The 22,467-nt window shown below is 37.9% G+C and overlaps 1 protein-coding gene across 6 annotated transcripts in view; it reads right to left on the reverse strand.

Annotated features, from left to right (window-relative positions):
- ERC1 (ELKS/RAB6-interacting/CAST family member 1) overlaps positions 1–22,467 on the reverse strand; it is a 399,625-nt gene that overhangs the window by 231,270 nt on the left and 145,888 nt on the right. For all 6 annotated transcript variants that reach the window (XM_082850733.1, XM_082850731.1, XM_082850730.1 and 3 more), the window contains 2 exons: positions 19,556–19,749; positions 3,785–3,920 (listed from right to left, as the gene is read on the reverse strand). In XM_082850733.1, coding sequence (XP_082706859.1) covers positions 3,785–3,920; positions 19,556–19,749 — 330 coding nt within the window. The remainder of the gene's footprint in view (positions 1–3,784; positions 3,921–19,555; positions 19,750–22,467) is intronic.

Genomic DNA, 22,467 nt, shown 5'->3' on the forward strand with positions numbered 1-22,467 from the left:
ACTAGTTAATGTAGATCATAGTAATAACTGTTCAAATCACGAAAGTACAAACAGGATGCAGTCGAGTGCCTTCACAACTAAGGCCATGCTAAACAGCAGCAGTGCTTAGAGCCTGTGAGATCCCGCGATTCCCTCTATTCTCAGGTAGCATTTTCATTTCATATGCAAGGTATCTCTTTAGTCTCTTCAGGACACTTTTAATACGTTGAGCCAAGAACAAAGTAACAACTTATCTCGAAACTCACTTTATGCCAAAAAGAAATACTTTTATTTCCACCTGAAGTATTTTTAAAAATGGAAAATTAGAACAAAATGAAGATACCTTTTCAGAACACTTTCAAACTAAAACATGGAATTTTGAATTAAAGAAAAAACACACAGAAGAGCAAGGACAACGAATGTGCAAATGCTACGCACAACTGTCAAGGATAAGCCTCACACATGATGTTGAACAAAAGCAGCCACAGAAGAATAAATATGATCACTCTATTTACATAAAGCAAAAATATGTAAAACGAATCTATACTTTTTAAAAATATATACACAGGTTGTAAAGAAAAGCAAAGAACAATAAAAGTCACAATAATGAAGGAAGGGAAGAAATGATGATTGGGAAGGAATACATAAATGATTTCTGGGATGCCAGCAGTATTCCAATTCCTTGAGACAATCACTTTACATGTATTATTCACACTGTGCATGTGAGTGTGTGTGTGTGTGTGTGTGCTTTATGTACTTTTTAAAATGTATATTATTCTTCAGAATAAAGAAAGTTAAATGAAAAAGTAATACCACTGCTTTCTGACAAACTGTAACCAGTAAGAGGGAGGTCACCAATGAACTTAACACCATACCTGGTAGTCACTGAATAACGAAAGGCAAAAACGAACCTTCTAGTTTAAACCAAGCTTTACTCTTCACAGATGAATGAAAATACACTGTGTGTTTATTAACATGATAAGCATAATTAATCTTTGGGAGCCAAGGTGGCATCTGATAAAGATTAAATATTCATTACTCATCAAAGTTCAAAACATTAGTTATAAAGCATTTCTTTTTAACATGATAAAAAATATTTTTTAATCCTTGAATTACTATTATGCCCATACTGGAAATACTACAATAATTCCTTCCCTTCACTTCACCTATTTCATGAAAACATCAGTAATGGACCCATATGTACATTCAGAAATTTAAAACAAAAACAAATTCAGGTAATGAGAACTTTTAAAAATACAAATCCTCAAACAATTGCTTTTCTACTCCCCTACTCCCCCATGGATTCTACCATTAGCCATTTCTCCAAGAATCCCTAGTGTCTTTCAGTGGGGACTCATATTTAGAGATCACAATAGGGTCCTAGGGATACTCACCACCACTGGGTTGTCATTTGCAATGACACAGTTAAGAAACAAGTAGCAGAGCTAGTGAGTAAAAGAGCTGAGATCAGATGCAAAGTGTCCCGCTTGTAGTCCAGTGCTCTTTTTACATATCTGAATGAAGTGCATCCATGTGTATCTTGCATATGGCCATCAGCTATCGTTTTTCATAACTTGAATATCTGTCACTTACTGAGACACCTTGGAAAAGTCACTCATCCACTCTAAATTCCTTTTGTCTATATGTAATATATAAACAAATAATCTGATTCACTTATCTGTCAGGTTATATAAAGAGGAAACAAGAGATGACCTATGAAAGCACTTTTGGTGTTACTGTAACACCTGAGAGAAGATAAAAAGGGCACGCTTCGGTTTACAAAGACAGACTGGTAGCAGAAACCATTATCTGGCGGGGGTGGGGGGGAATGAGACAGATGAAACGGGTAAGGCGCTGCCATAAAGAAGGGCTTGTCTTATAAAACAAATAAATATTCTCTATAATTAAAAACAATGTGATCCTAGTCCAGAAAGCAGGTTGAACTGAAATCCTAGAAACAGCCTAATTATTAAACAATTTCATAAACCATAAAGATGTCAATTCAAACTTATGAGCAGTGAAATAATTTTCTATAAATACTCTAGTGAAATTGTTAGCAATGAAGAAAAAAATAAGACCCTCACAACACAAACTACCCTAAAATTATTTAAATTAAAAAGTAGGGCTTCCCTGGTGGCGCAGTGGTTTACAGTCCGCCTGCCAGTGCAGGGGACACGGGTTCGTGCCCCGGTCCGGGAAGATCCCACATGCCGCGGAGCGGCTGGGCCCGTGAGCCATGGCCACTGAGCCTGCGCGTCCGGAGCCTGTGCTCCGCAACGGGAGAGGCCACAACAGTGAGAGGCCCGCGTACTGCAAAAAAAAAAAAAAAAAAAAGTAAAGGTTAAAAATGAAAGCCCAAAACAACTTAAAAATATTTATAGGTAAATATTTATATGTTCTCAAAATGGGGATAAACTAAGCAAAAAATCTACAGGGAAAAAGCCACCATGGAAGACAGAGATAGATTTAAGTACATTAATAAACAAATGAAAACGTAAGACATGAAAAAATACTCTTCCTTACTGGTAATCAGAGAAATATAAATTAAAACAAAAATTAAATATTTTCCACCCATCAGATTGGCACTAAAAAATAAAAACGGAGGAAGAAAACTTATAGTATCAACTGTTATTGGCAAGGGTGAGGGAAAACTGGTATGATGCTTTTTCAAAAGTTGGTGTATTTGAGGAAATTTATACTGTTTCTATAGAGTATGTATTTTATAATCAAAGTTATATACAAGAGGAATGAAAAACGGAATTAAAAAGTCAGGTTTGCAGGTCAGAAATGAATTTGTTATAAAGCCTAAAAATGGTTTCTACGTAACAGATAACTCCTCCAAATCTCTCCAGTAAAGATTTCTGTGGCTATGCAATGTGGCATAAACACTATCGTACCAATTAGAAACTATAATGAGAGAAAAACAACCTGGCAGTGGCTAGCGGTCTTGGCAGGAGTTTTAGAGATTTCCACCACGTCTATGGCATTCTCTAAACTTAAACTTTCATTCAGACAGGTGAGAGATCCAGGGAGTCTCAGTTAAAATCACAGCCGAGCCACTGCGAAAGCTGTGTGCATGTAGGTGTAAGTAATTCAGTATTTCTGAGACCATTTCCTCATCTGTAAAATGTGCAAAACCCATCTGCCCCTCTGGACTAGTGAAGGTTAGAAACAGTGAACGACCAGGCCCTGGTTTCAAGCACTGGGCACACAGCTGGCACTTACATGGTCACTGCTACTCTTGTTACGGAGTCTGGTTTAACTTAGTCTTGTGAATAATTAGGTCCAAACATCGATTATGTCTCCAGTGAAGTAAAAAAGTATGTTTTAATACATCCTGTATGACTGAAATACACTCTCTAAACTAAACTTTTTAAAAGTAAGGAAAGAAAGAGGGAGGGGGGGAAAAGGTAAGAAAGGTGGGGGGAGAGAGGAAAGGAAGATGGAACAAAGAAGGAAGCCAGGCACAAACCAAGACCGTCAACGCACTTCAATGAAGGAAAAGGGCCCATCGCTACGCTGACCACCTGAAGCTCAACAGACCCACTCATCACACGGACGCTGAACTTACCAAGGAGGCGGGATCCCCTTGAGGAGACAGACTTTCTTCTTTGCTGAGGTCTCCAAACAAAGCTGTGGAATAAAACTTGCCTTTTCTATTTAAGGCCATCCCTTTACTGCTAAACAGCTGGTCTGAGAGGAAGGCAGCGGGCAGGGTTAGAAAGAGAGGAAGAAGAGGATGGAGAGTGAGCCACGTGCAAGCGGGGAGGGAACCTGCTCGCCCAGGGCCCGGCCCCCTGCCCACCTGCAGCTGCTGGGAGCTGTCGCTGAGGGTGTCCTCCCTGCGCCGGGCCTCCTCCAGCATCTGCGCGCTTTTCTTCTTCTCCACCTGCTCCTTGTGCTTCAGGTTTGCTACCTTCTTATTCTGGTCTTTCACTTGCCTGTGGATAAGGGGGCAAAAATCAAGCTCTTCATATATACGCACAGGAAAGAATGTTTATTCACTGACCTCCAAAAACACCTGAGAACCAGCAAGAGTTCCTGCTGCAAAACAGTCCCCTCAACACTGCAGTGCTCTTCCCATCAATGGCAGTGAGCTGTTAACCAGGGTGTTTTGGGAGCACGCATTTAAGCGTGTACTTTATGGAGCACAACGAAATCACAAAGCAAACCAAAAGAAGGCATGGGATAGTGTGAAATGGCAGAAAAGGGAAATAAAATTCAGAGATTTTCTCTGGAAATATGAAAACAGCCTCTTGACATCAATGCTATGAAACTGCAGAATGGCTATTTAAGAAAGATTTGTAATACAACTCTAATTTTACCGTTATTAAATTTTTGAAACTTTCAAAAAGCTATATATAACATATATGTGTATAAAACAGTCACATAAAGATCCAGGGCCCCAGCTTAAGCAACAGATCATCCTATCTACTTCTGAAGCTCCCTATCCAGCTCCACTGCCTCCACGCTAAGATAAGAAAACTAGACCAAGTGCTAGGTCACAGGTAAAGAAGACTCATTTCACCAGACTGGAATCATGATTACCAATCAAAAACTATGTTTAAGGCACTGCCCAGGAGAACATGGGCTCTGGAATGCACGAGGATCTACATTTGTTTATGCTTTGACAGTCTGTGAAGCTCTTTACATGCTCCTGACTCATCAGGTAGACAAGTATTTGGTTAAACGCCTCTCTCATGTACCAGGCATGAGAAATATCAATCCATGAATAAAAACAGTTCCTGCTCTCAAACACCTCCCAGGCATCCAAGCACATACAGGGTATACTAAGTGCTGTAAGAAAGTGCCCAGAAAAGGGGTCAGGGGTGGTCGTGATGATCGGGAAAAGCTTCCTGGAAAACGATCTACCTCTGAACTTTCCAAAGGTGACTAGGTGAGAGAACAGCAGGACTAAAGCCCTGATAAAAGGAGAATGTGTCCCGTTGGGAGAAGCCACATTCACTATGACTGCAGCTTAAAGCTGGAGCAGCAGAACAAAGGAAAAGGAAGCCAAAGGTAAACGAAAGCCACATAATTATATCGTGCTGAGCAAGGAAGGTGCAGTTTATCCTAAGTGTGTAAGACTTTATGTAGGGAGATGATATAATCAGATTTCCAAACTTTTGGAAACAAATCGAAGGGAGGATGCAACAGTTAGAATTCATTCAACTCTGCCTTAGAGTTGCATCAATAAACCGAACTAATAATGAGACCATACAAGCCACCATGGTCTATATTTAATTAACATCCTTTAAATCAGGTAATGACAGCCTGTAGTGAGGTCTCCTCTCAACACATTCTATAAAAGTTGCTTTATCTCCAAACTACATCATCATGGTTTGTCAGATAAAATACAGGATATCCAGTCAAATTCGTATTTCAGATAAACGACAAATAATGTTTTAGTATAAGTATGTCCCAATATTTATGACATATTAATACAAAAAATATTCAGTGTATATCTGAAATTCAATTTTAACTGGGCATCTCATATTTTTATTTGCTAAATCTGACAACCCTACAGAAACTCAAATCTTGACTAATTGTAACATTAGTCTTTCCTCCCTTCTCTATTGAATTTGCCATCTTTAGCTCATCTACAGAATACCAGGTAGTTATCTACGACTGCTATCTAGAAAAGCAACATTTACCACTTCTCAACGCATAATGGCGTGAAATTCAATACTCTTCAGTGGAAGAGTTAGGTAGATCAGCACAAGTCTGTGTTCACACACTTATTTCTATCAATGAATCATCCAAAACAGTAACACTATTTTATTTTAGGAGAAGTTAGTTAACAGAGGTGTGGCTACACTGTGCTTATGTGGCCTCCTACAAGAAACTCCAGGCAACATTATTGCTTGAGAGGAAAATAAATTAGGGAATATACTCTTGAACAACAAAGGTATTTAAGAACGCCAAAAGAATGACAAATGGAAGCAAAAAATGCAATTAACAACAGATCATTCTCTCAGATGATAAACTCTTGCCCATACGTCGAACTCCTTGTAAATAGATCCCACAGGGTCAGAAATGCTCTTGGCCTATAGAGCCCTGAACACTTTGGCTGAAAAGTAAGAAAATAACTAAGCCCTCACAATTCTACTAGACTTCTTTTTGTGAATGACATCTTATGAGGTTTTAGTGACTAGCATCAGTCAATAATGAAAAAAGTTTTCTAAAATGTGTAGAGAAATGGTTGTATGACCTAGTTTGATTTTAGAAATCAATGTAGAACTCTTTCAACAAACTAGATGAAACAGACTATAACACCAGGAATGTACTTGAGCAAGTCATAAAGTATTTAAATTTTATTACATAACAATACAGGGACTCTGGTCTTAACACGATTAGTAGGAAGCATCCCACAGATTCCAAACATTTGTCATGAAGACAGGTCTGCAAAGGCCACTGCTAAATAAAACATGGGTAATAATAATATTGCGCTTAATCTGTTTACATCTAAGAGTGAAAGAGATGACATTTATAGGCCTAACTTCCTGAATGTCTTGCCTTTAGCCAAAGGTGCTGCTATATAATAAAAAGCAAAGATGAATTATGGACTGAATCATGTCTTTTCATCTAAACATGGAATTCGTTCTTTGTATTCATTCTCTGGGGCTAATGTCACTGAACAGGAACTAAAGAGATGTGTGTTTAAGGATACAGAGTGAGAATCTTTAGTCATCGTCACTCTAAATAAAATCTCTGCTCTGTACTGAACGGAAAGGCGGACAGAGGAGGGCAGGGGAGGAAGAGCAGAAACAAATCCATTCAAAATGGAAAAGCTCAGTGGAGACACGAAAATACAACACTGCAGGTAATTGTCACTATTAACACAAAATAGGCTAAAACAAACACTGAATGAATAAGTACCTTGCCCGAAGTCACACAATGAAGTAGTCTAAACGTCCAATTCAATCTCAAACCATCAATAAATTATATTCTCTTGATGAGTTATTCAACTGGACTTGGCAAAACTGTAATTAAAATGGTGAAATGCTTCTATATTAAAAAAAAAAAGTACTAAATTCCAATCTGGAATGACAAGAGGGTTTTTTATATATTACAGCCAAAATGATCCTTGCCACTGGAAAAACAAAACTTGTTATATTTTTTATTACTTGAAAAATAAACTTATTTAGAAATAAGTATAGTTTAATGGCATTTACTGTTAACTAAAAATGAATCAGCTAAGAATACTATAATTAACCTAACTTGTAACTCAGAGAATTATGTCTACACCAATGACTTCCATGGACAAATTCTTCTGGAGCCTTTCATAAGGTTTTGTTTGGAGACATTTAGATCAAAATCTGTCATGCAAAAATCAAAATACAGAACAAAGTGATAAAACTTCCCAGTAAAACTATGAGAGCCCTCGAAGCTTAAGTTAGAGAGGAAAGTCCTCCAAATACAAGGCAAAAGCCTTCATGATATTTTTCTCCTAAAGCTGAATTGTGGTCAGACGTGGAATTACTTAAGTGGTACCCTAACAGTTTTACTACAATGTGGAGAAAATACTTAGAGTAGAAAATTGGAAAATCACTTTTAAAATGCTTGCTTGCTACTTTTATTGCAAATACTGTTAAGATTTCTTCCATAATGAATATGGTCTATTCAAAGTAGAGTGCCATAAAATGTTTAAAAAACAAAACAAAACTGAGTCTTTGGTAGTAACAAGGAGATGAAAAAGGCATTTTTTAAAAGAACGTGAGAAACATCAAGAATTAAGAAACATGTAAAAGAAGAAAAGCAAAACAGGCCAAAAACTGTCAACAAGGTGGTAAGAGAGCTAGCAGAAAACAATGTCACATAAACTATTAAAAAGCAGAGCTCCAAAAAGAAGAGAGAGAGTCAAAATTCTAACACCCCAGAAAGGCCGGTAGGCCCGAGACAGACAAGTCCACTAAACTTGGCAGAGTACCAGTGAAGCAATTTTAGCACAGCACTGAGAGAGGATTCCAAATTATATTGCTTTGGAAAATAAATGGGAAGTGTGAACGTGGAGGCATCAAGCATAAATGATTCTTTCAAAAACTGTGCAAATAAATAGAAAAGAAAAGGTAAAAGTAAGATACTGTAGTGAATTGAAACCAACGAAAAGACACTGGAAGGATTGCTTCCATGTCTTTTTAAGGATGGGGAAAACCAGGATATGTTTTATGTTTGGGAGAGTCAGTGGGAAGAAAGCGAAGAGAAACAGGGAAATAAGGAGAAGGAGGATTCAATTTATGCAACAAGGTTTTGAAAACTAGTCAGAGGGAAGGAATGAACAGGAAGTTTAGCCTTGGAACAGAGCTGGGACATCTGTCCCACTGACAAATGTAAGGTAAGGATGAGCGAAGAGAGACATTCTGATACGTAGAGAGAAGGAAGAGGATGGTTAAGAACCCCTTCATGAATTAGATTCGTATAAGTAATTATGAAACAAAAGTTTATTTTTTTAACATACACCCCAAACAAACTGCTTATTTTTAAAGAGTCAAAGGTAGGAAGACTTTTTCAGAAATTTCGTCAAGCACTGAGAAGAAATATCGGGGAGAGAGATTTGGGAAAGAGAACGTTTTTCCCAAAAAAAGCCTCAACTTCATCTTTCTACCTAGAATAGAAGTTTCAGCACCTGAAAAATAGAGTCTGAAAATGTCATTACAGAAGGGACACGGCTTCTTTTATCATCTTCTACACATAACATACACAGATTTCCACTTTCTATTAATAGTGGCAGGAGTCAAGAGCACAGTGTAGTGTTTTAAAGACCCTGAAACGTATGGCACCGTACTATGGTATCCTGGACCGAACAGGACTCCATGAAAAAAGCAAAAAGGAGTAATCGTAACAGCTCCATTTACTGACTGCTCACCTAGTGCCAGACGCTGTTCCAAGTGCTATCTGCATTAACTCATTCAAAGTCTACGACAACCCTTCAGATATTAGAGAACTACTCCAATTTTACAGATGGGAAAATGACAGATGAGAAATCTACCTAAGAACACCTGAGCAATCTGGGACTCTGATTCCTAGGCTAGAGTGCATATCATATAAAAAGCCCTGAGGCTGAAACGAGAATATCTGGCTTCAAATCTAAGTCCCACCACTAACTAGTTGGTTCTCCCTAGATGTCGAAATCACATTCCCTAATCTCAGACCCGCATCAGAATAACAATCTGTCCTGTGTAACCCACATGCTGACAAGTACTTTTATAAACAGTAAACATATATGATGTTGTTATTATTAGAAAATAGCTGGTAGGTAAACCGCATGTGGTATTAACAATACTTTCTGAACCCTATCAGAAATTCTCACACCTTAATTTACATTGCCATGGCTCATATGCAAAATAAATAACGTTTAAAATGCATGTTTCTGATTGTTTTCTGCCAGCTTCCGTTACTAATTTACTTACTAATGAAGACAGATGAGTTAGAGTTACTTAATGGACTCTGTACTTGTGTTACTTGCCTAAAAAGTGGAAATTCACGAACCTCTCTACCTACTTGCTGGGAAGATCGACTGAAATAAAACCTGTAAAGCTTCTCCCACTGAGCCTCTGACACATGAACAGCAGGACTGGTGGTTGTTTTTGTCACCACCAGTTCTACCCTTCAGCAGAGTCACAAAACAAACCCCAAACTGAAAGGGTATGTGTAGGTTTGTGTACGTGAAATAATTCAAAGGTTCTTGTAAAAATCCACAGACTGTGGCAATGTTCCCTCCCTCCTTCATGCTGCACTTTGCCTACAAATATAACAGCCAGAATGTCTCTGGATGAAAATATAATAAAATTAAAGCAATAATTTTCACCTCCTCATTCCTCTAGTGGCTTCCTTTCATCCTCGTTTCTCTCTCAGTCCACACCTGGTCAGTCTGATTCTCGCTTTCTGACCACTCTATCTTTTGAAGCACAGAACCATGAATCCACTCTTCCGATAAATCTAAGATTCATGACATTTTCTGCACTCATAACTGAATTTCTAGACATCTCGTTCCTGGGATAAGTTCCATCATTTCAGTTGCTTATAGGAATTCAAGGCAACGTTAGTATACAATGTTCTGTTGCATATCTTTGTTTTAGGACAAGCATACTGACCTTGAGGTGAGACTGAAGGAAACGGCAAATCCAGGAAGAAAGTGTGAAAGAGAAAGTTAGAAACAATTAGTGAGGGCAATATTCAGAAACAATATTATTCACGGACATAGACAAAATATAAAGCACAGGATTAGAGAAGGGAAAGGAGTCACACGGATTCTGCACTGGCAACAAAAATTAGTAATTTCAGATTTTCAACAAGTGTATTTTCATATTAGATTACACCACTGTACCTTAATGTAAGTTTCTAAAGGAACAAATTTTGTCTAAAATTTACCATTTCCTAGGGCAGGAAAAAAAGTAGTTTCTTAAACTTACAAAGGAAAAGAGAAGAAGGCTAGCTGCTCCCCTTCTCGTTTAAGCAGCTAACTGTGGTCCTACAGCGTCAGCCAGCTTAGGTCTACACACACCTACCTTAGAACTGACACCTCCTTTACCCACCCCAGTCCATTTCTTAGACCCAAGTTATCCAGGAGCAAAAGCAGAAAAACACTGACAGCTTCAATTATTCTGTAGAATACAGAACTCTGATGCATTTGGAAAATTTTGAAATAATTTTCTCAAATGTGAAAGTAATGTTTTCATAATTACACCCATTATTTCTCATTCCAAATCTATCAAATCCACCCCCAATGGTGCAATCTAAAAGCAATAATGAAGACTATATGGCTCTATAAACCTCACTTCATTTCCAATACTGCTCAGCAGAAAGAGGTGCAAAGTAGCCATGCTTCGTATTCCTACTGTAGCACGAAGCCCCTGAGGTTCATTATTGCTTTTCATAACAAGCAGTTTTCCCTGTTTAAAAATTAATCAGTTTCATTGAAAGTAGTATCGATATTATATCCTCCAAATACTTAAGACTTCTAACAGCCAGTGCCATCCAGCTTAGCTTCAGGATCTAAATGTTACTTTAAGAATCTAAAACAAGAAGTTTATTTCTTGAATGCAAGCACCATTTCAACTTGCACTTTAATGTTTTCTAATATTTCAGTACTAAAATGAGAGTTTTTTAAAACTCATTTTCAGAATAATGAAAGGCAAGGATAACAAGATTTATGATCGCCATTACATAAGATAAATAGATGAAAAACAGAGAAACAAAATGACAGACAAAACTCCTCACAACCACACAGCGAATACACGGTGGATCCGTGAGAAGAATGCAGGTCTGCTGACACACCTCCTGGGCATACTTTATATGTCCTATGATGCTTACAGATTCCTGAAGGGATCTGCAAAAATCCATGGGTCTTTGGCATTTGGAAAACAGTGCAGAACGCAGACAACGTTCAAAGTCAAAGAGAGGCCAACTTTTTACCTAAATGACTATTCACAATGCACTTTTTTATTTTTCTTGGTTATGACACATTACGTTAGAATAATTTTAGATCAACAATGACACTCACTGAAATCTCATATAGATGCAAAGCTTTACATGAGACACGAGAAAATCCCTGAAAAAAGAAAAATGAAGCTTATTCCTGTCAAGAGTGAGCAACCTTAAGGATCTTTTTAACTAATTTACAGTTCAGGAGTCTTATTTCACTTTGGCATCAAACTTTAGCTCTTGGGAAATAAATTTAGGAGAAAAAAAAATCTGCATATAGAATAACTATATATAATTCTAATGTTTCCAGTGTAAAGTAAAAACTTGAGGTAACCATCAAAATTTCTATCAAGACTGTAATAAATTATAAGGTGCTGTGCCCACAAGAAACTTTAGGAAGATGGCCTAATAGAATTGACTATGTAAAGCTGTGTGATTTATTCTTCTTTTAAATGAAATCAGTGAAATTCATCTAGGAGGAAGAAGAAAGAAACAGGCGGCCCCCCCAGGAAAGCAAGCTGAAGCCAGCAGGATCAGATAAAGAACCAGTCACCTTCCGTTATAACACTCGCAGCATCTCGTTTTCCCTTTTTCTTTTCATTTTTTTAAACACAACCCATTCTCCCTCAAGAAAGCACACACAATCACCACACTCATTTCTCCTCTGTTCCAACTACGTCAAGACCACATTCACCAACACTGTCCTTCGTGGATCAAAGATATATGACTATAAATTTAAAAGTAAGGAAATGCAGCTTCCCTGGTGGCGCAGTGGTTGAGAGTCCGCCTGCCGATGCAGGGGACACAGGTTCGTGCCCCGGTCCGGGAAGATCCCACATGCCGTGGAGCGGCTGGGCCCGTGAGCCATGGCCGCTGAGCCTGCCCGTCCGGAGCCTGTCCTCCGCAACGGGAGAGGCCACAATGGTGAGAGGCCCACGTACCGCAAAAATAAAAAAATAATAAATAAAAGTAAGGAAATGCTTTAAGGAACCATTTTCCTCATGAATTGTATACTAGTTTACGCCAAATCTATATACAGCTTAATATTAATTTCCCTATGGGAGATTTCTGAAGACATTAAGCTGAATGATCAATTTGGGATTTCTTTACAGAAAAAATATTTACAAATATGAAGATTAAATATGTAGGTTTATATTCTCAGGTTATACTGTGCCACAGATGCCTGAATATACTGTGATATCAATATAAAATCACAAACATAAAACCCACTTTCCCAATGAAAATGTCAAAAAAAATTTTAGGTCAACCTAAGCAAATAAACTTTCAGGATGCAGTTACAACAGTCAAATATCTAATTATAACAGTAAACATATTCATCTGGTTACACACATTTTAAATGGAATACATGAGAAGATAACGTTAATTTGGAAATACTTCCTTCCACCTCCAGTCACTTAAATAATTTTATTCACTCTCTTTGCGCACATCTTCAATATCAATTCACCAAAGGAAGAAGATGCGCCATTACTTTATATGTTACTAAGAAATAAAAAAATATATACCAATTAAATCACGCCATTATTCACGTATCCCAGTTTCAGTGATGTTAAAATGTAAAAATACAAGTTAGAATTGGTATTTCACTGTGACAGAAGAGGAGAGAGGTTATCTATACTTTTGTTTAACCTGCAGATAGAAAAGTAATCCTATTGAATTATATTAAATAAGAATACTTAATGCATATGCATTTACTTATATTTTTACCAAAAGAAAAGCATATGTGCAATGGTAAACGTATTACAAACATATAGAAGAAACAAATATAAAAATATATTCAATATCACAAACAAGGGTATAAGGGACTATTAAATCTCCATCTGTTTGATGAAAGGTCTGAATGTGCGGGGGATGGGAAGATAAAAAGGGAAGAAATGTGGGATGATTAGACAGTAAAATGGGAAACGAGCTGTGTCCCCATGTTTTAACGTATGTATTTACTGGGCCCACAACAATGCACAGTCTTGGGACAGAATGTGATAGATACTATAACAAAAGCACAAAAGAAAAAAAAAAAAGGACAGAGAAATTACTACCTAAGAGAGGTCAGTAAAGGTTTTTTTCCCCAAAAAAAGATAACAATTAAAAGGGGTCAAATTCCCCCAAATGAATAAGGGGAAAGAAAATTTTGGTCAAAGAGAAAATACTCAGAAAAAGCAGATAACAAAAAAGCATTCATCTCCTAATTCTAAAGCCCAGTTTTAAAGAAAACAAGGAGTTAAATCTACTAATATCAGACCAAAAGTTGGAAATATCCTGTAAACTCTAAGCTTGCCAACACATTTTGAAAGATTTATAAAAAATAAAAATAACTCCATTTTCATTACATAAAATTTCAGATAGTAGTAAGCTTTAAAAGCAAATAAAAAAACTTAAAAGGTCATATCCTTGAGCCATGAGGATTTAAGCCTAGCAACTATCTTCCCTAAATTCTCCAAATACCACCAGAGAAGTACTTTCTCTTACACATGCACACGTGCAAATAACACCACAGACTAAACCTCACTCCTGGCATAATGGGAAAACGACCCCATTCTTTGTGTTCAAGCTCAGTTCATTATTTTGATCTTGAACTACAGAAGTATAGATTCCTCTCACTTACCAAAATGAGGTTAACAGTTACTGCTTTAGCAATTTAGACAGTTAATTCAGGGGCTAACTACCTTGAGCCTGAATTCTGAGCAAACTGGGAACACCCTTACTTTAAAAAGAAACAAATCAAACAGCCCCAAATCTTACGAATAGATCATATGCCAGTTTTTTAACAGAGCCAGTTGTTTACAAATCAGAATGTAGTTCCCTTGGAAGCATTACAAACACAGGTTAAGTTTTCTTGCTAGCCCACAAAATTTAAGTTTAATCATGATGTAAAAGCCTAGAACTAATAGTTCTAGATGAGGTCTGGAAAAGACAGCAAAGAAAATGAAAGCGACCATCACAAGGCAGAAAAACTAAGTTTCCTCCTAATATTATAACTACTTACAAGACTGGCCCCCAAATGTGTTTATGTACCTATACGTGTGTGTGTGTGTGTGTGTGTGTGTGTGTGTGTGTGTGTGTGTGTGTGTGTGTGTGTGTAAATAACAACACTGGTTCCTGGTTCTCTTGCCTTTGTCAGAATAGTACCAATAGCAGCACACTATGCTGGCCTTCCCTCTCCATTTTACATCTCCATCTACGCTACAGTTCTAGGACCTAAAATTAGGAGCCTAGGATCCAAAACAACCTGCTAGCCTTCTATCCAAACAGCCTCTCAAGCCATTATCATTAATACTCGTCACAAAAATTAGAAGACCAGACCTAAGAGTCTGAAGTTCAACAAGAAGCCCCTTTTCTATAATAATTCTGTATCCTGGGGCACACATTAATTGAGTATGTTAAGTATTACTTCCCAGGAGAGCTCAACCAGACCGCAAATGGAAACGTCCTCACTGAAATTTCTAGGTACCGGCAAGCTGTGGAAGAACGCCTCTGCCAGCCTGCAGAGGAAAAGTCCGCTCCTTGCTGGAGCTCTGGTCTTCTGAGGGTAGATGATAAACTCCTTGAAGGCAGAGATTTTGTTTGTTTTGCTCCCTGTTGTGTCCCCAGAGCCCAGAACAGTGACCAGCAAATAAGAGCCTTCATAAGTAGAAAAATTAATTCATTAATTAATGATGAAGGAAAGGGTATATTTTGTGGCAAAGAGAAGAGTGAGTTATGGAGAGAAAAACTAAACTCACAGATTGGCTACTGTCCTCAAGGTCTTGATAACTACAAATCTTACTAACAGTAGTGTTTTTAGAGATGCATATTTAAAGGGAGAGTAACCAGGTAAAAGGAATAAGGAATAAAAAGAACTTTAGGACTTTCAAAGATTAAACATGTCTAAGAAAACATGTCCTTTCTTCTCATCTTTTAACCCCACTTATAAATTTCAAAACACAACCCCAAATGAAATCTATATCCATTAAAATTCCAGTTTTTATATTCCCACAAATCAGGAAATATAGTAAATCCAAATTTCTTATAAATTATTTAGGTTATATAATATTATTCTATTATCCTTTACATCACTGAAAATTCCTAACTTTCATAAACCAAAGGCAATCCTTGATACCTAAATTATGTGAAAAATCAGAAGATGGGTGTCATTCTCCAAACATAAAAGTTTCTAAGTGGGATGCTGAATCTAATTTAAATAAACCTCACATTAGAGTAAATTGAGGATTTCTAATGCAAACACCAAACTCTGCAGGTTTATTAGTGCTTCTGTATCAGAAAAAATAATGTAATAAAGCAAATACAGAAGCAAAATTATGCACGGGGGATAATGCTCCCAGTATACTGCCACGGCATGGGTATTTAGCTAAGGGGACACGAGTGAAAGAGCAGACAACAAGCAATTCTTTCAGGAGTCTGAAAAGATACTACTATCAGAATTTCATCAGCCTACATTACTAAACATTTTAAACATTATGCCAAAGAAAAGGCTATTCATCATGCATCTAAATAGAAACTATAATATGCTCACTTTAGAAGAGAAATATTCAATTTACATTTTGGGTTCCTCATGCTAATCTAAATCAATCTACTTATGTAGTATGTCAATCTTTAGGTTTGTGTTTACTATTATTTTCTCCCTTAAAATCATCTGTGGAGACTATCCAGAACCACCAGGTGATGACTTTCTGGAAGTGTCAACCTGGGTAGGCTACAGCACCCAGTTAACTTAATCCAACACTAATCTAGATGTTGCTATGAAGGTATTTTGCATACATTAAGTAAAGCCTACAATCCATTTCAGTAAAGGCGATTACTATCCCAGATGATTGAAGTGGGCATACCTCAATTCTTTGGAAGGCCCTAAAAGCAGGCTTCCCAAGGAAAGAAAAGAAACGCTGCCTGTGGACCACAGTTCTGGCCCATGCTCACGGGAGTTCTATCTTGCAGGTGATCTCCTCCTGACAGCTTTCCCATACACATTTCAGACTTGCTTAGCCAGCTGCTGACAATCACGCAAGACAATTCCTCGTAATAAATCTGATATATATATATCACATATATATAAATATATGTATGTATCTCTCCTACCGGTTCTGCCTCTCTGGTTGAACTCCAACTGATACACACCATAGTATGGAATATAAATTTAGAAATAGTACTTCTTAGATTTAATTGGGAAAAACATTTTGTATTTTCAGATGTATGGGTAGGCCTACATAATCCTCGTCTTAAAATTGCAGTAGCTCAAGACACTGGTACAACACTAAATCATCTGACAGGAACTACTATTGTTCTGTAAGAGCAGTGTAAGGGACTATTTGTTTTTCTCAAGACCACAAAGAATAAGTCTGGGAATTCTTCATGATTTAATCTAAACCTATTAATACTGGAGAATCTTACATAAGTACTAGGAAATTTTAAAAGAATAATAAGCATTTTCTTTAGCCCAATGATAACATTCTGCTGTCATTTTTGCACTTAGAAGGTTGCTGAACACCCGGTAAAAATGCATGCTACTTCCTGAATTAGGGTGTGGCACTGCAGCTGCATCGCCTGAGAGGCTACTGCTTAAAGGGCACCCCAGCAAAAGAACCACCACACAGGAGATGGGCTAGAAATCAAGAATAAGACAATTATATCCAACAATATCAGAATCTTACCAGAGAGAACACATACTTTACCCACAAGCAATGGACCTAAGAGGTACTGTTCAACTGGATATATAACCGGCTGGTCTTTAATTCTGATCAAGCAAAACCCCCAGCAAGCCCCAGCAGCAGCAGGAGTGGCAGCAGCAACCCCTCTAGTACAGAACTGTAGACTTACTTAACACTCACTTTCCCAGGAAGTCCCAAACAAACCCCCCTGACAGTTCAGGGACAGAAACGTGGCGTGGAAGGTACAAAGTGTGGGAGGCTGGCTTTCTGAGGAACAGCATGGCCAAGAGGGATATGAACACAGACAGACACAGAGACCAAAACCCCAATGGAATAGGACCAGGATAAGACAAGCCAAAAGAAAGGTGAAGAAACTCAGATGATAAATGACAGAGAGACAGACGCCCACACACAGGAAACAGTGGAATAGCAACATAAGAAGCAAATGGTTAGTAAGAAACACAGCAGCCACACATACGCAGCTCAGTACTAAAAATCTGGGAAGAAAAGGCATAAAATAATTCCAATCATCTTTTATTCCCATCTTAAACTACGCTGCTCAATTACAAAGCCAGTAGCAATTGAGTTTTTAAAACTGTTTCTTTTCTTGGTAGCCACGAAATTGTGTCGAATCTTAAAATAAGATTACAATGTTACATGACCAGAGGACAAAATTCTATAGTACTTTTTCAAATTTATAAGTAATATTCTGTGGAAAGAACAGATCATTTACAACTCTTTCCCAAAATGTGAGAAATATAGTGGCTAATAAAAGCTATCTGGTGTGCTTTGGATACAAATATAGATTTAATTCTATTTCTTACTCTCGTTCAAATCACGTCCATCTCCCCAAATCAGTATTGGGTCCAAAAATGAATTGAAACATTTTTCAAGCAAGGTATCTGTAATAGCAAGCAATAATTTCAATGCAGAGCTCTAATAAAAAAAAAATCAAACTGAAAAATAAAACTTTATCAAGAAATTTCTTTTCTGAAATACTGAAATACATTTAGTGGGAAGTCACTAATCCATCAGAAGTATCGTATTTTAAAATCTATGGAATTAAGATTTGAATAAAAGTCTGATTTCAAAAAACATTAAAAATATAAAAATAAAAATAAATAAAATCTATGAAATACTGCTGTTGATTTCAGGGTGACACAAAAGCAAAGAAAGGCATGTACTAATGTAAGTATGTAAGGAGAGAGAGTGTGTGTGTGTGTGTGTGTGTGCGCGCGCGCATACACACGTGTGCTGGGGGTAAAGATGCAGTGCAAACAGGGAAGACGTACAAAAACCATACATAATCTAATCTTGAGACTCTGATAACTTGTTAATTCTGATTTAAAGAACTTTATCCACCCACCTTATCCAGAACCAGACCAGAAAACATGAATAGAGTTAATACCAAAATAAGAGGAAACAAATGAGTAGGTGATCAGCTCATTTATTCATACTTTCAACTTAGTGATGAAGAATTGTGAGGGTTGGACTTTATCCTTTTAGTTTTTTGAAAATCAAAATTCTATGGTTACAGAACAAGAGGAAAAAATTACTTCTAGGGGAAAATATCAAGTCTACCAATATCCTAAAAATTTAAAACTTAGTAAACAACTTATGAAAGTATTCTACTACCTCCCAACATTCAAGAGTATGAAAATAAAATACTTCTATGAATCAGGCTCAGAGGAGTCACACGGATTAATGACTTCATTCTGTCACTGCCAGTCTCTCTGACTGTTCAGAATACAGTGATTAATGCAGTTCTACTGGAAGAACTATTTCTATGCACTTGTGAATTTATGTTAAATACATGGTGTAAAGAAAGAGGCCAAGAGGCATACACTTTATCTTTAGTACAAAATACCCTAACAAGAAAAAAAGGCAAAGAAAATTCCAAGAGAGCTATCTGGCTGGTTCTGTTTTAAAAAAGCTCATTTTGAAGAAGTCAAAGTCAGAGATCAAAAAAAAAATCACATCCAAGTCTCCTAAATTGTCCTCAAAATGTCCCTCCTTCTAAATTTGACCTATGTACCAATGTAATAGCTTGCTTCTCCACAATACAGAGTCTAAAAATTCACAGCCCAAAAGAGCAACAGCTCAACAGAAAAGGTCTAAACCAATGAAAAATGTTAACTCCTTGAACTTGAGGTTCATTTGTTCCTTAAACAGATAAATAAATAATTAGAGAGCAAGTGGCTATCTGCACTCTCTTGATTAACCAGTAGAAAACTTTAATTTCTTAATCAATGAATACTTTCTCTTTCCAATCAATGATGCTGAAGTCCATAGCTTTCCCAATCTATTCCCACTCTGTGCTGCCGTTCAGAGACTGCAACAAGAAGTTACACTGACTTAGAATAGAAGGTAGGTAATAAAGTAAATCCAGAGAGGCAGATATATTGGAAAAATATGACCTGAAAAGTACATAGTTTTAAAACCATCCTTCAACCTTTCTAACATAGAGAGTGCCTCTTCAGCTTCCCTTTCCTTACCTTTCCAACTCAGCAATCTTCTTATCTTTGTCATTCTTCTCATTTTCCACCTCCTTCAAGATTTCCAAGAGGCGGTCAACTTCTGCCTGGGCCTTGCTAGAGTCATCTTTGTACCTGGCAATCTCTCTCTCTAATTGCTGTATTCGATCACTCATCTCTGGACTGGCTCTGGCTTCCAGTGCTGCCTCGTGTGCCTACAAAGAAAATGTCCACATTCTATCAGATATACGTACAGTGGCAGTGGGCAAACCATGTCCCCAAAAGCCACCTATACTCCAATTTCAACAGGGTATTATCAAACATCTAATAGCTAGTCTTCAATTTATAAGGTTCTTCTCTGCTTAAATATTACATAGACAAAATATCACTACACAGTTACTTTTTTTTTTAATAACTGGAAGTTTGTACCTTTTGACCACCTCCACCCATTATACGAACACACACACACACACACACACACACACACACACACACAGTCCTCCATTTGTGACAACTACCAATCTGGTCTCTATCTATGAGTTCAGTTTTTGGTTGGTTTTTGGTTTTTACATTCCACATATAAGTGAGATCATCCAGTATTTGTCTTTCTCTGTCTGACTTATTTCACTGCCCTGCTTTAGAAACAGACATGATAAAATAGTCAAATTCATTCAACATCTAGCAGAACTAAAAAAGCTGTATAAGACAGGTATATTGTTAATTAAGATCTCTGTGATCTACTTTCAAATTCCTGGGCATAGGTAACTTATTGATTCCATAAACAGTTATGTGTTAATGAATAAAACTAAAGCTGATTCCCAAATATAATTAATACATTGCTTTTATTCTATTATTATTTTAGATTTTATTCTAAACAGCAAAATTCATACAAATACCTTCATAAAACAAGAATGAGTAAGCCTGTTCCATACGGGAAACTACTGTAACTTCAGTTCCAACATGTAAAAAACTCAGAAGTCATCACTACCATTCTTACAAGAAAAAGTTGAAAAACAGAAAATCAATGACTTTTCTAGGACCTATCAGAGAACTGAGGTCACAGGAAAAATTACCCCTCCAACATCAAGAGACACTGGCAAACCCACAGAGCTGAAGCTGAGATCTGCTCACCTGGAGCAGAAGCTGTGAGCAGAAACACTTAAGTGGTAATTTTAAGGAACTGCTGGGGGCTGAGTATGGACGTACAAGCAAACGAGTGAGAAAAGTCCCAGGGCCGGCAGTTTTAGGGGGGCCCATACTTTCATGCGCTTTAATCCAGGAACCACACCAGGGTCTCACAGTGAAGAGCCAACAAAAATCCCCTTGTGGTTCTGGCTGCAGGAGGGGAAGAGTAACAACTGTGAAATATGCCCAAAGCGTACTCTATCCAAAGACTGACCCTCAGGAGTAAAAATTTTAACAGAGCTTTATCCCACCTAGGGAAAGGGCATTTCTCCCACTCTAGCCCCTGCTAGTAAAAAATAAGACTCACATATTTGACACAGATGTTGGAATTATCAGACAGGGAATTTAAAGTAACTATGATAAATAGCTAAAGGCACAGGACTTCCCTGATGGTCCAGTGGTTAAGAATCTGCCTTCCAGTGCAGGGGACACGGGTTTGATCCCTGGTCAGGGAACTAAGATCCCACATGCCACAGGGCAACTAAGCCCGCGCGCCGCAACTACTGAGCCTCCGCGCCTCAGCTAGAGAGCCTGCATACCACAAACGACAGAGCCCATGTGCTCTGGAGCCCATGCGCCACAACTAGAGAGCCCACGCATCACAATGAAGATCCCGCGCGCCACAACTAAGACCCAACTCAGCCAAATAAATAAATAAATAAAATATTTTTAAAAAATAGTTAAAGGCACTAAGGGGAAAAGGAGACAACACCCAAGAATAGAGAGGCAATGTAAGCAGAGAAATGGACACTCCAAGGAAGAATGAGAAGGAAATGCCACATATTAAAAACATGTAAGATCTTGCTTATAATGTAGAATCTAAAAACGGTGAAGTCATAAAAGCAGAGCGTAGAAGGGTGGTTGCCAGGGGCTGGGGGTGGGGGAAATGGGAAGATGTTGGTCAAAGTGCACAAACTTTCAGTTATAAGATGAATAAGTCCTGGGGATCTAACATATAGGATATTGACTCTAGTTAACAATGCTGTGTTGCATACTTGAAATTTGCTAAGAGAATACATCTTAAAAAGTGTTGTCAACAACCTAAGTGTCCATCAGTGGATGAATGGATACGAAAATGTGGTATGTACACACACATAGGAATATTACTCAGCCATAAAAAGGGGGAAAGTCTTTTCATTTGCCGCAATATGGATGAACCTGAGAACATGCTAAGTGAGATAAGTCAGACAGAGTAGATAAATATCATTATGATTGCACTTATATATGGAATCTAAAACAAAAACAAAAAGACCAAGCTCATAGATACGGAGAAAAGACCGGTAGCCTGCCAGTAGTGGGGAGTCAGAGGTGGGTGACATGGGTGAAGGTGACCAGAAGGTACACATTTCCAGTTACAAAACAGTAAGTCCTGGGGATGTGATGTACAGCATGGTGACTATAAATACGTGCTGCACATGTGAAAGTTGCTAAGAGAATAAATCTTAAAAGTTCTCACGGGCTTCCCTGGTGGCGCAGTGGTTGAGAGTCTGCCTGCCGATGCAGGGGACACGGGTTTGTGCCCCGGTCCGGGAGGATCCCACACACCGCGGAGCGGCTGGGCCCGTGAGCCATGGCCGCTGAGCCTGCGCGTCCGGAGCCTGTGCTCCGCAACGGGAGAGGCCACAACAGTGAGAGGCCCGCATACCGCAAAAAAAAAAAAAAAAAAAAAAAAAAAAAAGTTCTCAGCACAAGAAAAAAAATTATAACTATGTATATTGATGGATGTTCAATAGATTTACTGTGGTGAT

This window comes from Leucopleurus acutus (assembly GCF_964270905.1).
Source record: "Leucopleurus acutus genome assembly, chromosome: 11".
Taxonomy (NCBI): Eukaryota; Metazoa; Chordata; class Mammalia; order Artiodactyla; family Delphinidae; genus Leucopleurus; species Leucopleurus acutus.